This window comes from Miniopterus natalensis, chromosome 19 (assembly GCF_054644295.1).
Source record: "Miniopterus natalensis isolate mMinNat1 chromosome 19, mMinNat1.hap1, whole genome shotgun sequence".
Classification (NCBI taxonomy): domain Eukaryota; kingdom Metazoa; phylum Chordata; class Mammalia; order Chiroptera; family Miniopteridae; genus Miniopterus; species Miniopterus natalensis.
In genome coordinates, this window is record NC_142099.1 from 30,496,790 (window position 1) to 30,515,622 (window position 18,833).

General features: G+C 43.5%; 1 protein-coding gene across 2 annotated transcripts in view; it reads right to left on the reverse strand.

Moving 5' to 3' along the window:
* The window catches only part of SRGAP2 (SLIT-ROBO Rho GTPase activating protein 2), a 226,624-nt gene that overhangs the window by 62,930 nt on the left and 144,861 nt on the right, over nucleotides 1-18,833 (reverse strand). For both annotated transcript variants that reach the window (XM_016215217.2, XM_016215213.2), the window contains exons 5-6: nucleotides 7,844-7,906; nucleotides 455-670 (exon numbers count right to left, since the gene is read on the reverse strand). In XM_016215217.2, the coding sequence (XP_016070703.1) occupies nucleotides 455-670; nucleotides 7,844-7,906 (279 nt within the window). The remainder of the gene's footprint in view (nucleotides 1-454; nucleotides 671-7,843; nucleotides 7,907-18,833) is intronic.

An 18,833-nucleotide genomic window follows, 5' to 3' on the forward strand; every position in this document is an offset into this window, starting at 1 on the left:
CTTCCTTAAATTGGGTTCTAATTCTGTTTAATGAGATTCAAGGGCACAATGTAGATCAGTGCGGGAAAGGTTAATGAGGCTCCCTACTTCAGATGCGTGTCCCACTTTGATTCTATCTGCAAGTACTTTTCTCCATCCTTGCATGGCTACCCTGGAGGAGGTGGCACTACATCCGCCCCTGAGCCCCCGACACCTGAAGCCAAACCCTAGCTCTACAGTCCCCTCCCAGGCTTGGGAAAGGCGACTACGGCTTCTTGTGCATCTGCTACATGGGGACAACCAGGAGCCCGCATGCCCAGGCTCTTCCAAATACCCGGGTTCTGGGGCAGACAGCAAGGACTCACTCTGGTCACCAGGCTCTAAAAGCAGCCAGAGCTTCCCGGTTGCACTCTGCGCCCACGGGGAAGCTCCTGGCCCGCACAGTGCCCCGCCGCCGCCCCGCGAGCGCACGCACCTTCTCCTTCATCTTCTCGATCTTCTTCACCGAGCTCCTCCGGACGTGCTTCTCCTCGATGCGGATGTTGGACGAGGAGTCAGGGGAGCGCGGGGTCTGCCGGTCCTCCTGCTTTACCGACTTGCCGATTTGCTTTTCCTCCTGCTTCTCGGCCTCCTTCAGCTTGCTCTGAGCACTGATGCTGTCGGCATTGTACATGTGATAGGTCTTCATGACCTGCAAGACATCCCGCCCCGCCCGGGGTCAAGACAATAGGGTCAGCTTTCTGCTTAACAGGCCGGCAGGCTAACTGGGCCTCTCCCCCCCTTCAGACCCTCAGACCCTGCAGGGAAAATCCTAAGTGTCTGCAGTGGACTCTAACATTGTACATTACAGGCCTTTCCAAAGCACAGGGAAGCAGGATTTGAACTGGGCCAACATGCCTTATTATTAAAATGAATTCATGTCTTCCATCGTGTATTATTTATTTGTATTTATTCATGTTTGTAATCATTACTCTTTTATATTGGCCAAGTATTTCTATTGCTTAGCCATCTCACAATGCCAAGTAGAGAGGAAACACCACCACCACTCAGACCCCAGAGCAAAGCCTGGTTAGAAACCCTGAAGAGGGCAGCACAGCCTACGGAGTAACCTATACTTTTTGGACATTTCAGATATATCATGGGGAAGAGAAAGGCCCCATGAGGTCTTTCTACTGGCCTAGCATCCTGGGGATCTGTCTTGTCTGCTTTTTGTTTGTTTGTTTTTTTGATCCTCATTTGAGGATATTTTTTCCACTGATTTTTAGAGAGTAGAAGGGAGAGAGGGAGGGGAGGAGAGAGACAGAGAGAAACATCGATGGGAGAGAGACACATGGATCCGTTGCCTCCCACACAAACCCTGACTGGGGAGAGGGGTCCAACCTGCAACCCAACCCTAAACCTGAACCGAACCCATGACCCTTTGGTGCCCAGAATAATGCTCTAACCACTGAGCCACACCAGCCAGGGCTGGTCTGCTTTATACAGATCAAACACCCTCTCTCACAGCAGTTAGAAAGGCAGCAGCAATAACAGTGGCAGTTATTTCCTGAGCACTTAGTATATTCCTGGCTTTGTGTCAAGTGCTACCCATACATTTTCTCATTTCATCCCTATAGCAATCCTGTGATCTAGGCAACTCTATGAAGCCTGTAAACCCGCACAATAATTCAGGTAAGAGCCTGAGAAGAAATAAAATCCACATCAAGTGAAACTGGAGTTGCCACAGGAAGGAAGTAGTATAAAAGGAGAGGGATCCAATTTTCCATCGTATCAACTGTCTAGGAATCCAATCCCTTTTCTCAATGAGGAGGCCAGAAAGCCTGGGATTCGTGTTTGTTTAATTTCTACCACTTAGTACATGCTGTGTGTCAGGCGCTTTATGTACATCACTCCATTTAATCCTCTCAACAACTCTGTAAAAGACAGTATTTCCACTTTTATAATGAGAAAACTGAGATGCAGAGATTAACTATTACATCCACGGTCACACCTCGGAAAAGGCTGAATCAGCATTCACACCCAGGTTTGTCAGACCACTAAGTCCACAGTCTCAGCCACGAAACATCAGTGTCTCTCTTCTGCACAGGATCACAGCGGGATTTATTGGAAGGAAAGGTTAAGTTTCGTCAAGAGAGGCTTGAAACAAGAAACTGGTTTCATTTATAGACTTGAGACAGATCACTGGCCTCAAATGAAGACTAATTTGGTCCCCAGGGGGTATTTGGTACTGTCTGGAGACATTTTTGATTGTCTCAACTTGGAGCTTGCTATTGGCATCTAGTAGGTAGAAGCCAGGGATGCTACTAAACACCCTACGTACAGGACAGCCTCCAAAACAAAGAATTATCTGGTCCAAAGTGTCCAGGGTGCCAAGGCTGACAAATCCTGGGTTAGAGGGACTTTGTGGGCGTACTAATACCTTAGGATCAGCTGGCAAAAGAGGAAGGAATAAAGAATATTGGGACACCTACAAAATCAAAGTACCTTAGAGTTTAAATAATGTCTCATTTTGGATGTAGAATGTTTTAAATCAGCTTCACCTTATTTTGAACCCAACATCATTCCTCATAAGTATAAGACCTTCTCTGTATATTCTCCATGCAGGAGAAATGATAGTTAATACCGAGAGCATTAAAAACATTTCGAAGTAATTCAAAGGGTCCACCACATTGCCAGATTGCCTAAGAGTAAGAAAGGGGCAGGTGGCATCCTGGGGGAAGGGTAGACAGGGGGCTCCCTTTTCTCTCTTTTCACCTAAATGTGACCAAGGGATTCAAAAGCTTGAGTGAATAGTCAGAAGTGAATGGTTTCTAAGAGAGTGATTTTCCATTTCATGAAGATGCATAATAAATAGGAAATACTATGAATAAACGTGAGAGTCCATAGAGAGCTCAAAGGACTCGTGCCAGCAGGACAGCACATGAAGGAGTAAAAATCAGCAATTTCTATTGCTCCTTTCCCCTAAAGAACTTAAAGAACTCTCATGAAAGAGTTAAACACTGCCTTGGCCAAGAAACTACGCATTCCGAAGGGCATGCACCACTTCTGTGTTTTCCTCTCTCCAGAGTTGGGAAATATGTCGCGGAGACAGTGGTAGTTTTACAATCAATGTTGTTGCCAACTGACTTAATGACACTGAGACTCTCTTCTGTGGAAAGAGGGGAGAAGTTATACCTCTGTCCTCCAACTCAAGGGAAAACTAAGGTATCCAAAGGCTACCTCAGTATAAGTGATGTCAAAAGAACTGGGAGAGGGACTGGGGAGGGGGAAGGAATGGGGTGGAACGGGTCATTGGGGAGAAAAAGGGACATCTGTAATATTTTAAACAATAATAAAATTAAAAAAAAAAAAAGAACTGGAGAGAGGACTTGGAGAAACATATACTGAGGCAAATACTAAGTAGGGAAAAAACTCAGAAGTCTAATTCCTCAGTTCTGCAAAGAGAATTTACTTTGAAAAACATAATATTTGGCCCATGGCTTTAGTTCTGCTCCCTCTCCAAGTCACACTAAAATAACAGAAAAGTTATTATTATTATTTTTAGTATAAATTGAGGAAAACAAAAAGAACAAAGGTGGAACATGAACAGCAGTAGGCAAGTAGTCACTGACCTACTGAACCCTAAACCAGAAGTAGAGAGAGCCAAGAAGCAACCAGACTTATATCTCAAAAGCCCTAAGAGGAATTGCTGGCAATGAGATGAAGGTGGAGCTAGAAACAAGAGAAACTATAGAAAGCCCGAGAACAGTTAAATCCCCAGGTCCCATCCACTGCCCCTCTGTAGTGGAAGACTAGAGGTTTATACTCTTAGGAAGGGTCTATGAACTAGGGAAACCAGGCTCAGCTGAGGATAGGAGTACTGAACTTAAACCAGGAGTAGCAACTGAAAATTCTATAATGAATGTTGAGGTGGCCAAACATAGGTGGGAGATAGAAGAGCCTTGTCTGGGGAATCTGGCCATCCATGATCAAAGATCTAGAAATAATGGTCTTTCCCCAAAACACAGTCAGTCAGATCAGCAGGTTGACACAGAACTTCAACCAGCTTTTCAGTGCCTCAGTTTAAAATATAGGCAGGCAGCCCTGGCTGGGTAGCTCAGTTGGTTAGAGTGTCATCCTGATATGCCAAGGTTGGGGGGTTCGATCCCCAGTCAAGGCACATATAAGAATCAACCAATGAATGCATAAATAAGTGGAACAACAAACTGATGTCTCTCCTCCTCCCTTCTTCTCTCTCTAAAATCAATAGCTAAAAGTAAAATATAAGCAGGCAACTAAAGATTATCAGACATTTAAGGAAAATATCTAATATGAAAGATCAAGACAACCAATTTAGAGGAAATAGAAAGTATACAGAAAAAAAAAGCCCACTTCAAAAACAATCCATCAATAATATCCCCAGAGAGATCAATGAGAAATGAAAAGACATTGCATCATGAAACAAGAACAGGATGCAACAAAAAGGGAACAATAAAAGAACTCTTGACAATTAACATTCAATTCAGCAATCTCCCCAAGGAGCCTGACTTCATGTCCCTCATCTGTGCAGACATGTATTTTACTTCTTACTTTATTTTTCTGTCTCTTCTATTAAAACTAAATGCCTTGAGTTCAGGGACATCTCTTATTTGTCTTTGTATCCCTAGTGCCTAGTACTGGAGACACAAGCAAGCAGAGTTGGGGAACTATTAGCTGACATTGTTTCAAGGGAGCAGGTGCTAAATACCAGCCATGGCTCCCTAGTAGACAGCTGCTGCACCAAATCAAGGGACTATAATCAGGAGGAGTACTTAGAAGTATAAAACCTCTGGGGCAGCAATACCCCTCCCAATGTCCCAATCCCTCTTTTTTCTACTCAGCCAATCCATGTGGCTTTAGTTCCTCCACATACACTCTTTCCTGGCAGAGGAGCTTGGGGAGATTGCCTGGCTTTTTCAGATACAGCCTCTTAGTACAACTGAGGCAGAGAATTCCAGAGTTCTCTAGGAAGCAGTGTGTTTTGACTTCAAAGACATTCCTGGATCGTCAGTCAGAAAACGAAAAGCATTTATGTATGCCATGACCTACAAACTAGCCAGCTCATTCATTATGGGGGGGAGGGGGGAGCACATGTAGGAGAATGCTCACTGGGATTGCTCTCTGAGTAGCAGCTGTGGGAAGCAGCTCCTGGCACAGAAGCCAAGTCAGGGAAATCAAAGGCCCTTCAGGCAGAGAAGAGGAAGGTACAGAGGCGCAGCTGGCCACTTATGGAGTCTGGGCCTCTTTACCAAAGGCATCTTTATTTGGAAACACCTGGGCCCTGTCCCTTGGATCATCAAGGTTCAAAAGTACTTAAATTATCACCCTTGGGTAATAGTCCCCCAAAAAGAAGTACTTATGGCCATTACAAGAAGATGCAAGGTAAGAAAAGTCTTGAATATGATGGGTTCCTTATAACCTTAATTTCTTTTATTGCATGCCCACAAATAACTTCTGTTGCCTAGAGTCACTGAAATGAGAGATCCTTCCATGCCTTCCAGAAGAGCAGTTAAGGGGAAAGCTCTTTATAAGAAGTCCTCCCTTGTTTCCTTCTTAACAAGAGAGGGAGAGAGAGAGAGAGAGAGAGAGAATATACAAGTAGCTTCCCAAATCCAGAATACAATGGTCCCAAGTTCCGACTTGAAACCATTGGTATACCCTGGACTTTCCAGGGTTCAGCACTGAAAAAGTCTCATGTCCGAGGAAGCCCTTCAGTACAGGCATACAGGGATAGTTGGTCATCCTAATGCCACCATGATTTATTCATACCAGTTCTATGCTTATCTCACCCTCAAGAAACAATTCATGATTCCATCCTCTGAACTTATTGCCTATAGAATCTGCAACTCATTTGACCCTTAACTATATATAGTGCATGGCATGTGGAGACCTGGATCACAGAGCATCCCCCAAGATCATAGAGCTAGTGGTAGGCTGGGTAGAATCTGGGTAGCCTAATCCAGGAGGCTCTAGTCACCACACCAGGGTTTTTCAGTCTTGGTACTATTGATATTTTAGGCCAGATACTTCTTTGTTGTGGGAGGCTGTCCCATGCATTATAGGATTTTAGTCACATTCTAATCCCTAGAATGCCCCCCCCTACCCCAAAGTTGTGACATCCAAAAGTGTCTGCAGACATTGTCAAATGTCCACTTGGGGGGAAAAAGTCACCCTCCTCGAGAACCACTGTACCAGAGAATCACTGCCTTCTCGGGAACTTTCCACCGTCCTCTCCAATACAAAGTATACCCTTTGACTGATTATTATTTTTTGAATCTTAGTATATTAGGAGATCTAGGGCTCTGAGTAACGCTGACGGATCCCTGGACAGTGTTCTCCCTCTGCTGCACTGCAGAAAGTGGCACACTAAATGTGACTTAGTTTGGGGTTTGCTGTTTATCCAACCTACTCCTACCCAGAAACAGCAAATAGCAGAGGCCCAAGATGTTTACAGGAAAATAGAAGGATTCACATAATGATTACATGTGTCATTTTCTATCTTAGTGAATTCTTTGCAGGAGAATGGAGTAATAATAGCTCTTCTTGGTGCCTAGAGGATGCTCTAAAAATAAAGAACAGAAGTAAAGCATTACAAAGACAAGGGGGTTCAGGAAACTCATCCAGTCCGAAAATGGTCCAAGTCAACATGCTTCTAACAAGCCTTCACTTCATTTGAGAGAAATGAAAACTTGGGAGCTAAAGCAAAGGGTATTCTCTATCTACTTGGCTTCAGAGAAGAAGAGTCAGGGTAGAAATTCCAAACACACTAAGTGCCACTGGAGACAAGTCTGATGACTACCCGGTTTACTTGCTTAACAGCTGCCATGACAAAAATGGTCACACCTAGACTTTGGGATCAAGAACATTGAATTCTCTGATCTCAAATGCCTGTGATCCATGTCACCACTGACTGTCTTCCTGTGAATTTAGAAAGAAACGCAGAAAGAAAGAGAAATGCAATAAATAAGGAAGCAAACACAGGAATTCAATTTTGCTTCCAAAACAGGATGGGGTAACCCTGGAGGACACAAAAGCCTGCACCGCTCAGCCAGAGGAGAGGCCCTGGAAGGCTTTAGCTACACAACTGAAATAGTCCCTGTATGGGATCAGGAATTTCTTTGGTGTGCATGTGTGTTTTAATTATAATTAATAAAACATGGTTGGGGGAAAACCACCACCACCACCACCTCTCAGTGTGTGAAGAAACATGGGTCAGCCAAGGCATCACGGGCCTGAAGTGCCAGTTATTTCAGAACAGATTGTGCTTTTTTCTCCAAGTCCAAAGCCTGCCTCTTCCCTGAGGTTTGGCCTTTATATAACCACAGGGAGTTGATGCAAAGCTCTATCTGCCTGAACTGGTCCCTGCTATTACGGGCATTTAGGACTCTATGCTTTCCTCTGGAGCTCTTGCTTTAGTCTCAAACAGGTAGATCAATCCAAGAACTGATGCAAAATCTTGAACCATAAATCCTTTCCAACATGCCCATATTAATGGTGGAAGGCAGGCTGTGTTCCTTACAATTAGGTTTGGGGTCCCTGGTTTGCTGCAAATGGGATCAGTAGTGCTGGTGATCTAAGCCTTGGCTGATCACTAGCGATTATCCCTCAAATGAAGCCAGAGTTAGCTGGCACAGTTGAGAAGGGATCTTTTTTTGAAAAAGTGTTTTTGGCTCATTCAGGTTTAAAAATAAGGGTATGAAAAAAAGATGGGTGGAGGCACCCCCAACGGGGACCATGCACTGTCCTCAACCTCAGCTCAGTTCTGTTGCTGATGCAACTATGGCCACAGCTGCCAAATGCTGCTTTCCTCTGCTTGTTAAAGAGCCAGGCAACCCGTCTGACTTACCGAGTAGAGCTCATTCAGGACCTTCATCAAATCATCTTGGAGCTGCTGGCCGACTTCTTTACTCTGCAAGGAAAGAAGAATGAAGGTTAATTGGGAAACAGAAGGCAGAAGGAGCGGGCAGCAAACGCAAGAGCAGCACTGGCTCTACAAATAACACACACTCAATTAAGGCCCATTATTTAATCCAGCAAATCAGATAACCACTCCGATCTGACCCAATTATGGTCAGGTTACTCAAAGAGTTTTAATAAAATGAAACGTGCTCCTTCTGTAGCCTAGCAAAGGCAATCATGTGAAGGGAAAATGGGTTGTAGCCTTTGGTTTTTCAATTGGTCCCCAAAGAATAGGCTCGAAAGCCACCTCCTACCCAGCAACTGTTGTTAGGTGGAACAAGTTTTCTCGGAGATTGTAGTCAAGCATTCCTGAGAATTGTGGAGGGAAAGTAAGATGTAAGATAGGATGAGATGGGAAGAAGTGTATAAACATGCAAGGACTTCAAAGTACTTAACTAAATAGGAACCATCATAGAGGAAGAGTCAGGCCTCTTTATATTTTATTTTTTAATTATTTTATTTTATATTTTATTTTATTATTTTATATATTATTTTATTTTGTTTTTTTTATTATTTAGGAGTTAGACCTCTTACTTGCTCTATCTCTACTCTAAACTTCCAAGGCAGTGGCATCTCAATAAAGACTGGTTGTGAGATTAGCTGGAATGTTACTAGATTCTGACAGTATTTGTTAAGGGGCTGCCAACTGGTTAATCCTAAGTAGTTGTGGTTCTGAAGTTCTTTGCTGCTGCCACCAGAACTGGCATCTAATTACCCAAAGAGAACAGCGGAAATAGAGAAAAACAAGGACGCAGAAAGGAAGGGCCCGCCTTCTATACTGAGTACTTTATGCCAAGCCCAAGTGGGCAGGGGGTAAAACTGACTGGCATCCCTGGGTCACTGAGAAGGGGAGCCCCTCATCTTATCCTCTAACAGCTCCTCCTTAAGTTCTTTTCTACTAAAAATCAGATACCAGCAATGCCCTTCTACCAGAAGGTGTAACACCGCCTGGCACAGCGCAGCTCCCAGGCAAATAAAGACAGAGGTCTTGCATGTCAGACACGTAATCGCTTAAGATTTTGCTTTTTTCCAAGATGTTAGACTTTAAGAATACTTTTTTCTGACTACAAAAGGAATCTATGTTAATTGTAATACATAAAACAGTAGAAAACTTCAAAAAAAGAAAAAGTAACTCTTGATTCCTACCACTAAGAAATCATCCCTGTAGACTTTGGAACATATTTTTCTAATCCTCTATGATTTTTATGAGATGGGATTACATTACATACCCTGTAATTTATTCACTTAAACAGGTTCTGAGTTTCTCCTCACCTATTCTTCTATAACATTACAATAGATTATATCAATGTAGCTCCTATCCTTGGACATTTACACTGTTTATAAATTTTTATGATAAAACATGCTGTATGAAATTACTTTGGGCATAATCTATGCACACACCTCTTATTATTTTCTTTTAGAAGTAACACTGCTGAGTCAAAGACTATTTACTTATTTATACCATTAAGTTGCCCTTGAAAAAAAGAAGTACCAATTTAAACCACCACCAAAAACATATAAGAATGCTATTTCACTTTTTTGTCTTGACAATTCGATGTAGTATCCTACTATAATTTGCAGTTCTTTATTCTAGTGAGCCTGAACTTTTTAAAAAAAATGTTTATCAGTCATTCTCATTTTTTTATACTTTGCCATTTTTCTGTTATGGAGTTAATTACGGAACATAACATGCGTGACCTTTGTTGTGAGTTGACATGAATTTTTACACCTGGTAGTGTGGAAAAGGGCGGAAGGAGCCCTGAATTAGCAACCACAAGAGTCTCATATTCCCAGTTCCTCCACCACTGAGGAAAGAACTTTGAACAGCTCGGTTACTCTCTCCAGGCCCATGTTTTCCTTTACATAAAATGAAAGTCTTTGGCTTAAACACTCTTAAGCTCTTTTCCAACCTCTGCCATTCTATAATTCTTTATGATCTTTTGTCTGGCTTCTCAAGTCTGTTAGATTCAAGCACCACCCACTTCAGGGTATGGCTGGTTGGCTTCACTCCACAGAGTGCAAGATAATAAGTTCTCCTCAGGGATCGAGATGCTCAATAAAACGGTGGCTTCAAAGGTTATCTCGCCCGTCTTCAATTTACCATTCCCAGTGCCTCTCATCCAATGCCCTCAGCCACTGAAAGATGCCACGAGAGGGAGGGCTTTCATCCAGCTCACATACCAGCCGCTCCCTCCCACCGTGAGGACAGCTGAGCTGCACTGAAGCAGCAGAGGCCCAAGGAGGCGAAGTGACTCACCAACCAGCCCCAGAGTCAGCAACAAGGCCAGGAAGTGACCACGATGATCACTTCCAAGCGCCCTGCCCTCCCACCTCCGGACCAACTCCCCATGCCAGCCTTCCACCCTCCCTCACCACCTCCTTATGTTTAGATGGCAGAGGTTACAGGAGAAAGCTCCCAGCCCTCTACCTTGTTGCTTCCCCATGACTGAAACAACAGCCCCCAGAGAAGCGGGGAGGGGTGGGGAGAAAAAGCATAACCAATAGAACAGCAATTAAGCCCGGGCAGATGTTTCCGTTCATGTACTACTGACTAGTTGGAAAGGACTGACGGACTCAACTATTATCCCTGTTTATTTGACCAGGCTGCTGAAGTGATCCTGATTTCACTCCCCTCGGGCTGAGGGCTGGCCTGGGGACACACGTGTAGCTAGCCCAGTTAAAGTGTCTGGTAAAGCCATCAGCAAGCCCGCAGCAATCGGGAGCAATTCTGACCCATGGGGAGAGGCAGGAAACAGCCAGTGCCCCCTCCTTGCACAGATGAGAAAGGCCACCCGTTCTCTATCGCAGAAACCTTAACTGTGTGTCCTTGGTGGCAAGCATGGCCCCAGCATCCCAGGGAGGGCTTCTGTGCAGACACTGTCAGAGCTGGGGCACTACAAGGGACCCCACCCAAAGACAAGGGGGGCATTTATTCCTGGGAACAACCAAACCTGATGAGGCCGAGTATATGACAATGAAGATTGTAGAGCCCTTCCGTTCTCTAGAAAAAAAAAAGCAAGGGGTTTCTAGGCAGGGGAGAAAATTTACAGAGGCGTCTTTGTGCGCTATCGCACAGCCCGCATCTCTTCTTTAAAATTTCTTGGAAGAGAAGATGAGTCATCTAAACATTGCAGGAAACCAACCAGAAGTCAAGGGAAAAAATTACTTTGGGCGAAGTTTTTCTCTTAAATGTTTGCATAGTAATCTTTGCTTGGGAACAAAAAAACAAAAAAAGAAAAAAAAAAAGATGCCTAAATTTAGAAAAGAGATGTGACACAATGAACAAAGCTGGTCCTATGGGACGGGAAGCGCAGTGGTGTGCTGGGGCAGGGATCTTTTATTTTGAAACTCCCCCAGCCGGCTGGCCAGAGTGTGTTTGGGGCCCCTGGGCCTGCTGCTCGGGCGGGGCCCATGGGCAGGCAGGGAGGTTGCAACAGCTCCTGCTAGCCGTGTGCTTACAAAACGGGCAGGGAATCCTCCTTTTCCGACAGATAACAGCGCTGGACGACAGAACCGAAACGCACAGACTCATTTCCGCAAGGCTAACGTTCCAAAGCCTTCGCACTCACCAGACAGGGCAGAAGTGGAAGGAAACACGAGGCTGGCCACGCATCTTTGGATCTATACATTTCCTGAGCTTGGATGGGTTTGTCTATTAGCGTTTCCCAAAGAACACTGATTATGAAAAGGTTTTAAAACCAGTCCTCATCAGGGAGATGCTACAAAGCTGTATTATTTGACAGGCACAGGATTACTCCCTATTTGTATGGAAGAAGGAATTAGAGGAAGGCACGTCTCTGCCATGTGGTGAGAGCTAATTTCAGCCCAGTCCCAAGGCTGAGTCTGTCAGCAGGTAGAGACAGTAGGGCCATTTAGTTCTCTGTTGATTAGCCTGTGTCAGCAGTTTTCCAAAAAAGAGTTTTCAAGGGCACAGATCTCCTTCCATTAGTGCTAGCACCCCCTCCCCAACCCAAAGCTACTTCTGAGACCAACTGTTTAAGAAAAGCCAGTTTGAAATGGAATTTACACGTATAGATTTCAGAGGAAAGGGGCATGAGCCCTACACGGACCTCTGGCAGCAGAAGTGCCACCAGATGCAGAGTGACACTACTTCAGGGGCACTCACTCACCACTTCAAAGAGGCCAAATTTCATGAGCTGGAGATTTGCCAGAAATGCTTTTGGTGGGGCAGACAGGGCTGGAAGGAGAAGCTGTTTGGCACCAGGGCCAGTGCTAGGTGATGGTGGGCACTGTGTCTGTCCTCTCCCCAACCCAACCCAGCTTATCAAAAGAGGTGATGCAGGGTGAGGCTGTGAGGTAGTGATCCTGGAGGTCAGAGCCCAGGAAGGACTTCCAGAGCTCCCCTTGGCCATACTCCCTGAGTATATGCAGGACTCTCTAAGTAGCCTTCACTTGCCGATTAAGCTCCCACTTGATGGCTCTAAGAAACTCATGCTCCAGTTATGACCTTATACTCTGGGGAGCCCAAATTAGTATAAAATACAAATATACTGAACTGCAAATCTTTTATAGAGAGGGAGGCTGAGAGCTGCCACAAGAGGGATACCTGAAGTGTTTTTACTTTCTGATAATAAGGTAGAGCAGGATTTTAAAAACTTCATTTTTTAAAACTGAAATCCAGTATAATAAGTGTTTACAATAGTACTTACTATGTGCATTGCATTCTGATATTTCCTATTCTTTTGTTAGTCATAACTCACAAAGTTCACTGTACAATTCATTAACAAGTCATTATACACATGTTTAAAAAGACTGGGTACACTGTAACTGTGGAATTAATAAAATAAAAAAAGTAGGTTAAGGACTGGAGCCCACCAAAAAGGCAGGTGCTAAATAACATGCCTCTCAAGGTAGGCTGATCGGATGTTCTGAAGCAGGTTCAATGACTAGATCTTGGCAAGGGGAAAATGCTGGATTTGAAGGAGCGAGCAATAAACAGCTCGTTGGCAAATATTTATAGAACATCTATTATGTGTCAAGCACTTGTGGTTTGGGAATAAAGCAGTATACAAAACAGACAGTTTAAAATTTTACAACCTACCAAGAAAGGTGGGCATTAACCTGATGTCTGAGCCCATCAGAACACAACTCTTCCAATCTCAGTCATTACTAGAAATGCAATTTCTTAAGCTAGTCTTCTAGTTCAAACATCAGTTCTTTTCTATCTCAGCCAAGAGGTTTCCACACTTGAATCTGACTCCAGATGTTGAATCTAGCTTGCCAGAAACAAAATTTGACTTAAAAATATCTAGCTATTACATAGCAAATCCTTTTTCTTTGAATTTGCCTTTCTAAGTTACTAATAGATATTTCAGGTTATAACGATACTGCTTCAGTGTAAAAGCAGTCACAATCCATTTTTAAGGAATGCCTTGAGCTTGTCAACGCCATAAAAACTAAGCTCACCTGTAGCTCCTTTACTCAGAAGTGAAGGGGTGGAGTTCAATTCTTCCTGTACAAGTCATAGTTTAAAAGAAAATGTGAGAAACCTGATGCAGTCTGAAAACCAATACTGGTTTCAGAATTTGCCTTCTGAAACAACTGGTTTCACAATTAGATTCCTGTCTAATTATCGAAGAACATAGCCTCAAAAAAGAAAGGAAGAAAGAAAATCCCAAAGCTGGTAAAATGTGGAAGCGTCTGAAATCAATGCAAGAGATAACTTTAAGGCATCTTTCTGTCTTCCACAGCGCCCAGCCCACTGCTGTGCACACAGCGGCCATCAAATCGTCAGTTGTTGAATCAATCAGATCAAATTTTAGTTTAGACTTAAACACTAAACTTTCGAAAGCAACAAGAATAGAAAAATATAGCCGTGTTTTCTTTATATACATCAAGACTTTTCCAGGCACACACAGCTATTCAGTTCCCTGGCTAGGCCCACACGCAGTTAGAGGAGGTAAACATGAAGGCTACGGAATAGGATTTGAATCCTGCTCCCATTCCCCAATCGTATAACTTCGGGTTGATTATTTAACTGCTCTACACCTCAGCTTCCACATCTCTGCACTAGAATAATGAAATAATCCATGTAAAGTGCTTCAAACAGAATCTAGCCCCGTATGCTCAATTCATATTAGCTATTGTTAATGTCAGAATCCAGCCCTTTCGATACCCACTTCATGCTCTTTCCACCACACTGTGCTGCGTTGAACTTGTTCGTGATCATGATATGTGGAACTGGGAAGGTCACCAGAAACCAATTGCCAGGGGGGACTGCAGCTAAACCCCTCGGTAGAGGGGCTCTGCCAACCCTCAGGGAATGAGAATCTGTTCTGCCTTATGCCTGCTGCTGCACAATCTACTCTCTGCCCCACCTTCAGTAAGAACCAAAGTAACAAGCACTCTATAAGAAATATGCAGTTCTCCTGAGGGGGAAAAAAGCAAAAACCAGCAAACAAAACCAGTAGGTGTTTAGCAGAAAGGAGGAAGTTGGGAAGGTGGGAGGAGGCACCAAAAGAAAACAAGAATAGAATTACTTTCTACCCCTCCAAGTGGATTAAGCAGAAAAGGATCCTTCTCAGCTGCACAAGTGGGGCCTGGTTCAACTGAGTTCCTATTTTAAATGCCCAAAGGTAAGAGCTCCTTACAGCCTAAGTCAGTGAAGACAAGGACTGCCCATTACCAAGTTGTGGTTTAATGAAAACCAAGAGCTTTCTCCTCCAGGACACTGGTTTCTGAAAGCCATTTCCTTAAGGTTTTTCCACAAGTTCTGGAACATGAGTGGTCAGACTTGATAACCCACCATATTGCTAGTGGCCCTGGGAGAAGATCCATTCTTTGGCATGACAGCGAATCCTGTGGGTTCATCTCCTGCCTTCCATGGATTCTCACTATGCTCTGTTAGAATTGACCAGAGGCTCTGTCAGGAAACACATAATTTGAACAAGACAGACCTACTGGGCTGGGGCAGGGGTGGGGGTCAGGAAGAGGCTGAAGGTCCTCTGCTCTCCCAAGACCTCAGATGGTACAGTCTGAAATACAATCCTGTAACAATCTGATTGTTCCTCCGCGGTTGTTTCAATCTCTTGGAATGGCCATTTCCAATACTAAGAAAATAAGCTAGAAACAACAAGAACTAAAAGGAAAGAGACAAGTCTGAGGCTTCATTTCTTAAATCACCACTGTGATTCTTTTCTTGATGAATTTATATCTTTAGCTCTTCTGGATAATGATTTCAATGGGGGTGTAATAATGTCTTCAGGTCTCGATCTCTAGTGCCAAAGCATTTGTTGAGGTTATACTGAAGATGGTAATCACCCCACCTCCCAGGCAGGACACTAAAGGCATAGAAATGGTGTCTAGGTGACCAGGGCACTCTTGGGTAGACTGGGACACAGGAGACAAAAGACACAAAGGCAAACGGGCAATATGAGAACACAAATCTCTCAGCAGTTGTAAAATGAACTCTGGAGGAAAAATAAGCAATGGCTTGAAACTGGGCAAGAAGGAAAAAAAATAGTCAGGTGCTAGGGTTCTTGCAAGCATATGCCTTCCTACAGTAGAAATTCCAGGGGCTGGGGGTTGAGACGAATGCCCGTGTGGCTCCCAGATGGCCGGGGGGAGAATGGGAGAGCAGAGTTAAAAGAGCTCATCTGAAAGCCGGCAGCATGAACACAGAAAGGAGGGTGGCCTGAGAGAAAGTTAACCAGTCAGCAACACCAGTTCCGGAAATGCCAAGGGCACTGGGAAAATTGCTGATTAAATACTTTAAGAAAGAGGAACCCAGCAGCAAAGTCAATTCATTGAAAAATCTGTGTAGTTTTAGTACTTTCAGAGTTGTCTTAGAATCCCACTGACAAGGGAGAAAAGGAGGCCCCAGAAGGTTTGTGGTGGAGAGAGCATGCTCTTGACACTCCAGATGCCAGAGTTGGACCCAAGAGGGACAGAAAGCCAATTCTGGGAGACTGGGTAGAATTCTTTACTGGCAGAGAGTAAGAATGCATTTCTTTGGGGCTGGGGTGCAAATCTGAGTCGGGGGCTTTCTTCAGCTCCAGTGGTTGTCTGCAGCCTTGTGTCCTTGCCCACCTATGTCCACATGCACAGTCACTCCCACCAGGCATGGTCTGCATACAGTTAAAATCTATATCCTTGGAGGAGGGCACCTTCCCTCTTGCTAGTACTCCATCCCCAGTGAAAATTCATTGAAGTGTGAGAACGAAAATGTTCAGAGTTTGTAGCTGGCATTTCCAATCTCTAGCTCTGATTTCTTACCCAAGAGCTTCAATTTTTCCTCTTCAATTCAGGTTATAAATGTTTCAGGTGCACTTGAAAAGAATGTACGTTTGGCTGCAGCTGTTAGGCACAGTGCCCGTATATGTTAGTTAGGCAATCTGATTTTCTTTCTCTGTCCAGTTGTTTAATCACCCAGTAAAACAGGTGTGTTAAACCTCCCAGTGGGGTTGATGATTGCCTACTTCTCCTCTTGATTCTGCCCATTTTTTATTTATATGCTTTAGAATTTTATTATTAAGTATATACTTCTTTCTGGTCACTTGAATCTTTAATTATTATGAAATGTCCCTCTTTATCTCTAATACTTTTGGCATTAAACCCTACTTGGTCTGAGTTTGTCAGAGCTCTCTTTTGTCCACCATCTTGCTTTAAACTTTTCTATATCCTTAGAGTTAAGGCGTGCCTCTTCTCTTATAAGCAACATAGACTCCACTTTTGTTTATTTAAAATTTGTCTGACAATCTTTTTTTTAATTTTACATGACTTGATTTACACTTGGCATTACTGATAAATTTAGGCTTAAATCCATCCACTGGCTGTATCTATTTGTGCTACCTGTTTCCACAGTCCCCTTCCCTCTCATTTTTTACTTTCTTTTTTTCTTTCATTTAAAAAAGTTCAGTGAGCCCTGGCTGGGTAGATCAGTTGATTGGAGCATAGCCCTGTACATCAAAAGGTTGTGGGTTCAACTCCCGATTAGGTCACATATCTAGGTTGTGGGTCCAATCGCTGGTCGGGGCGCATACGGGAGGCAGCTGATAGATATTCCTCTCTCACACTGATGCCCCCCCCCCCAAAAAAATAAATATCATATCCTTGAATGAGGGTTTTAAAAAAAAGTTCAGTGAAAGGCATTCTTTTTTAGTATATTCTATATGTTTTGACAAACGCAGAGTCTGCAACCACCACTATAATTAAGACACAGAACAGTTCCATCATCCACCAAAATAATCTCTCATGCTCCCCGTTCCTTTGTAAGGCAAACTCTCCTCCACCCTGAACTGCTGGAAGCCACTGCACTGTTCCATGTCCCTACAGTTTTCCCTATACCAGAATCTTTCTTACCTACTTTTGGGCTCTTTTTTTTTTTTTTTTAAATATATCTTTATTGATTTCAGAGAGAGGAAAGGAGAGAGAGAGAAACATCAATGATGAGAGAGTCACTGATGGAGCCCACAACCCGGGCATGTGCCCTGACCGAGAATCGAACCCTGATCGCCTGGATCCTAGGTCGACGCTCAACCGCTGAGCCACGCCCGGCCGGGCTGGGCTCTTTTTATTAATCAAGTTTTCCCCTCTCTTATACTGGTAGAGATACCATTTCTCTAGTGGTAATCTTAAATTACAACATATATCCTTGATTTGACCAAGTCTAATATAAATTCATACAATTACCACTCTCTGGACAATACCTTTAGAACTATTTCCCCACCCCCACCTAGACATAGATTCTATTATTGCCATTTACATTAATTTTACACACAGGGGTGGGCAAAAGCAGGTTTAGAGTTGTGAGTATGTGAAACAGAATTCATCCTTGTATTATTACTTATTAATTTGTATTTTTCCGTATGAACAATTGTAAACCTGCTTTTGCCCACCCCTATATATTTAAAACCCCCACATTAGACTTTTTTTTCCAACCCACAGACTTTATTCATGTTTCACCCATAGTCCTACTTGTCCTCTGTAGTAAGAATATTTCAGGTCCAGGATCCAATCCAAGATCCCCTGTTGCATTTCAGTTGTCATGTCTCTTCAGCCTTCCTTCATCTGGGTCAGTCCTAGTCTTTCTTTGTCCTCTCAACTTTGACATTTTGAAGAGCTGGGGCAACTTATTTTATAGAATGTCCCTCACTTTGGGTTTGTTTGACACATCATGAGATTCAGGTTATGCACAGGTGGTAGAAATACCCCAGAAGTGACACTGTGTTCTTCTCATTGATCCTATCAGGTGGCAGGTGATTGTGACTTGTCCCCATATTGGTGATGTTATGACTTCAATCACCAAGTCCTGGACTTGTCCTCCAAGTTTCTCTCCTGTAAAGTTACTAGTTTCCCCTTTGTGATAAATAACTGACCTGTGAAGAGAGTGTGGGAAGTTATGTGAATATCCTATTCCTTACAGTACATTGATGGCTCTTGCCTGAATCCAATTACTATAATGATTGCCAGATAGTCATTTCTATTTATTTTTTATTTTATTGATTGATTGATTGATTGATTGAGTTTGAGAGTATGTTTATTAAAGCTGTGGACACTGACACAAGGAAGGGCCTAGGATAGAAGAAGCAACAGAAAAGCCCAGGTGGGAGGCTGTCAGCTCACTGGGAAGCCAGAGAAAAGTGGGCCTTGGAGACAGGTTCAGGGGGTAAGCCTGGGATGAGCTGCCCCTGCCCATTGTGGCTCTGGCTGCAAGTCTTGTGGGGACTCTTAGAGTTTAGGAGATGCACTCCTGAGAGTGAAGGGGTAGAAAAAAATTTTCCATGCAAATGGAAATGAAAAAAAAAAAAGCAAAAAGCTGGGGTATCAAGACAAAATAGACTTTAAAAAGTAAGGCTATGAGAAGAGACAATTAAGGTCACTACATAATATTAGAGGGATCAATCCAACAGGAGGAT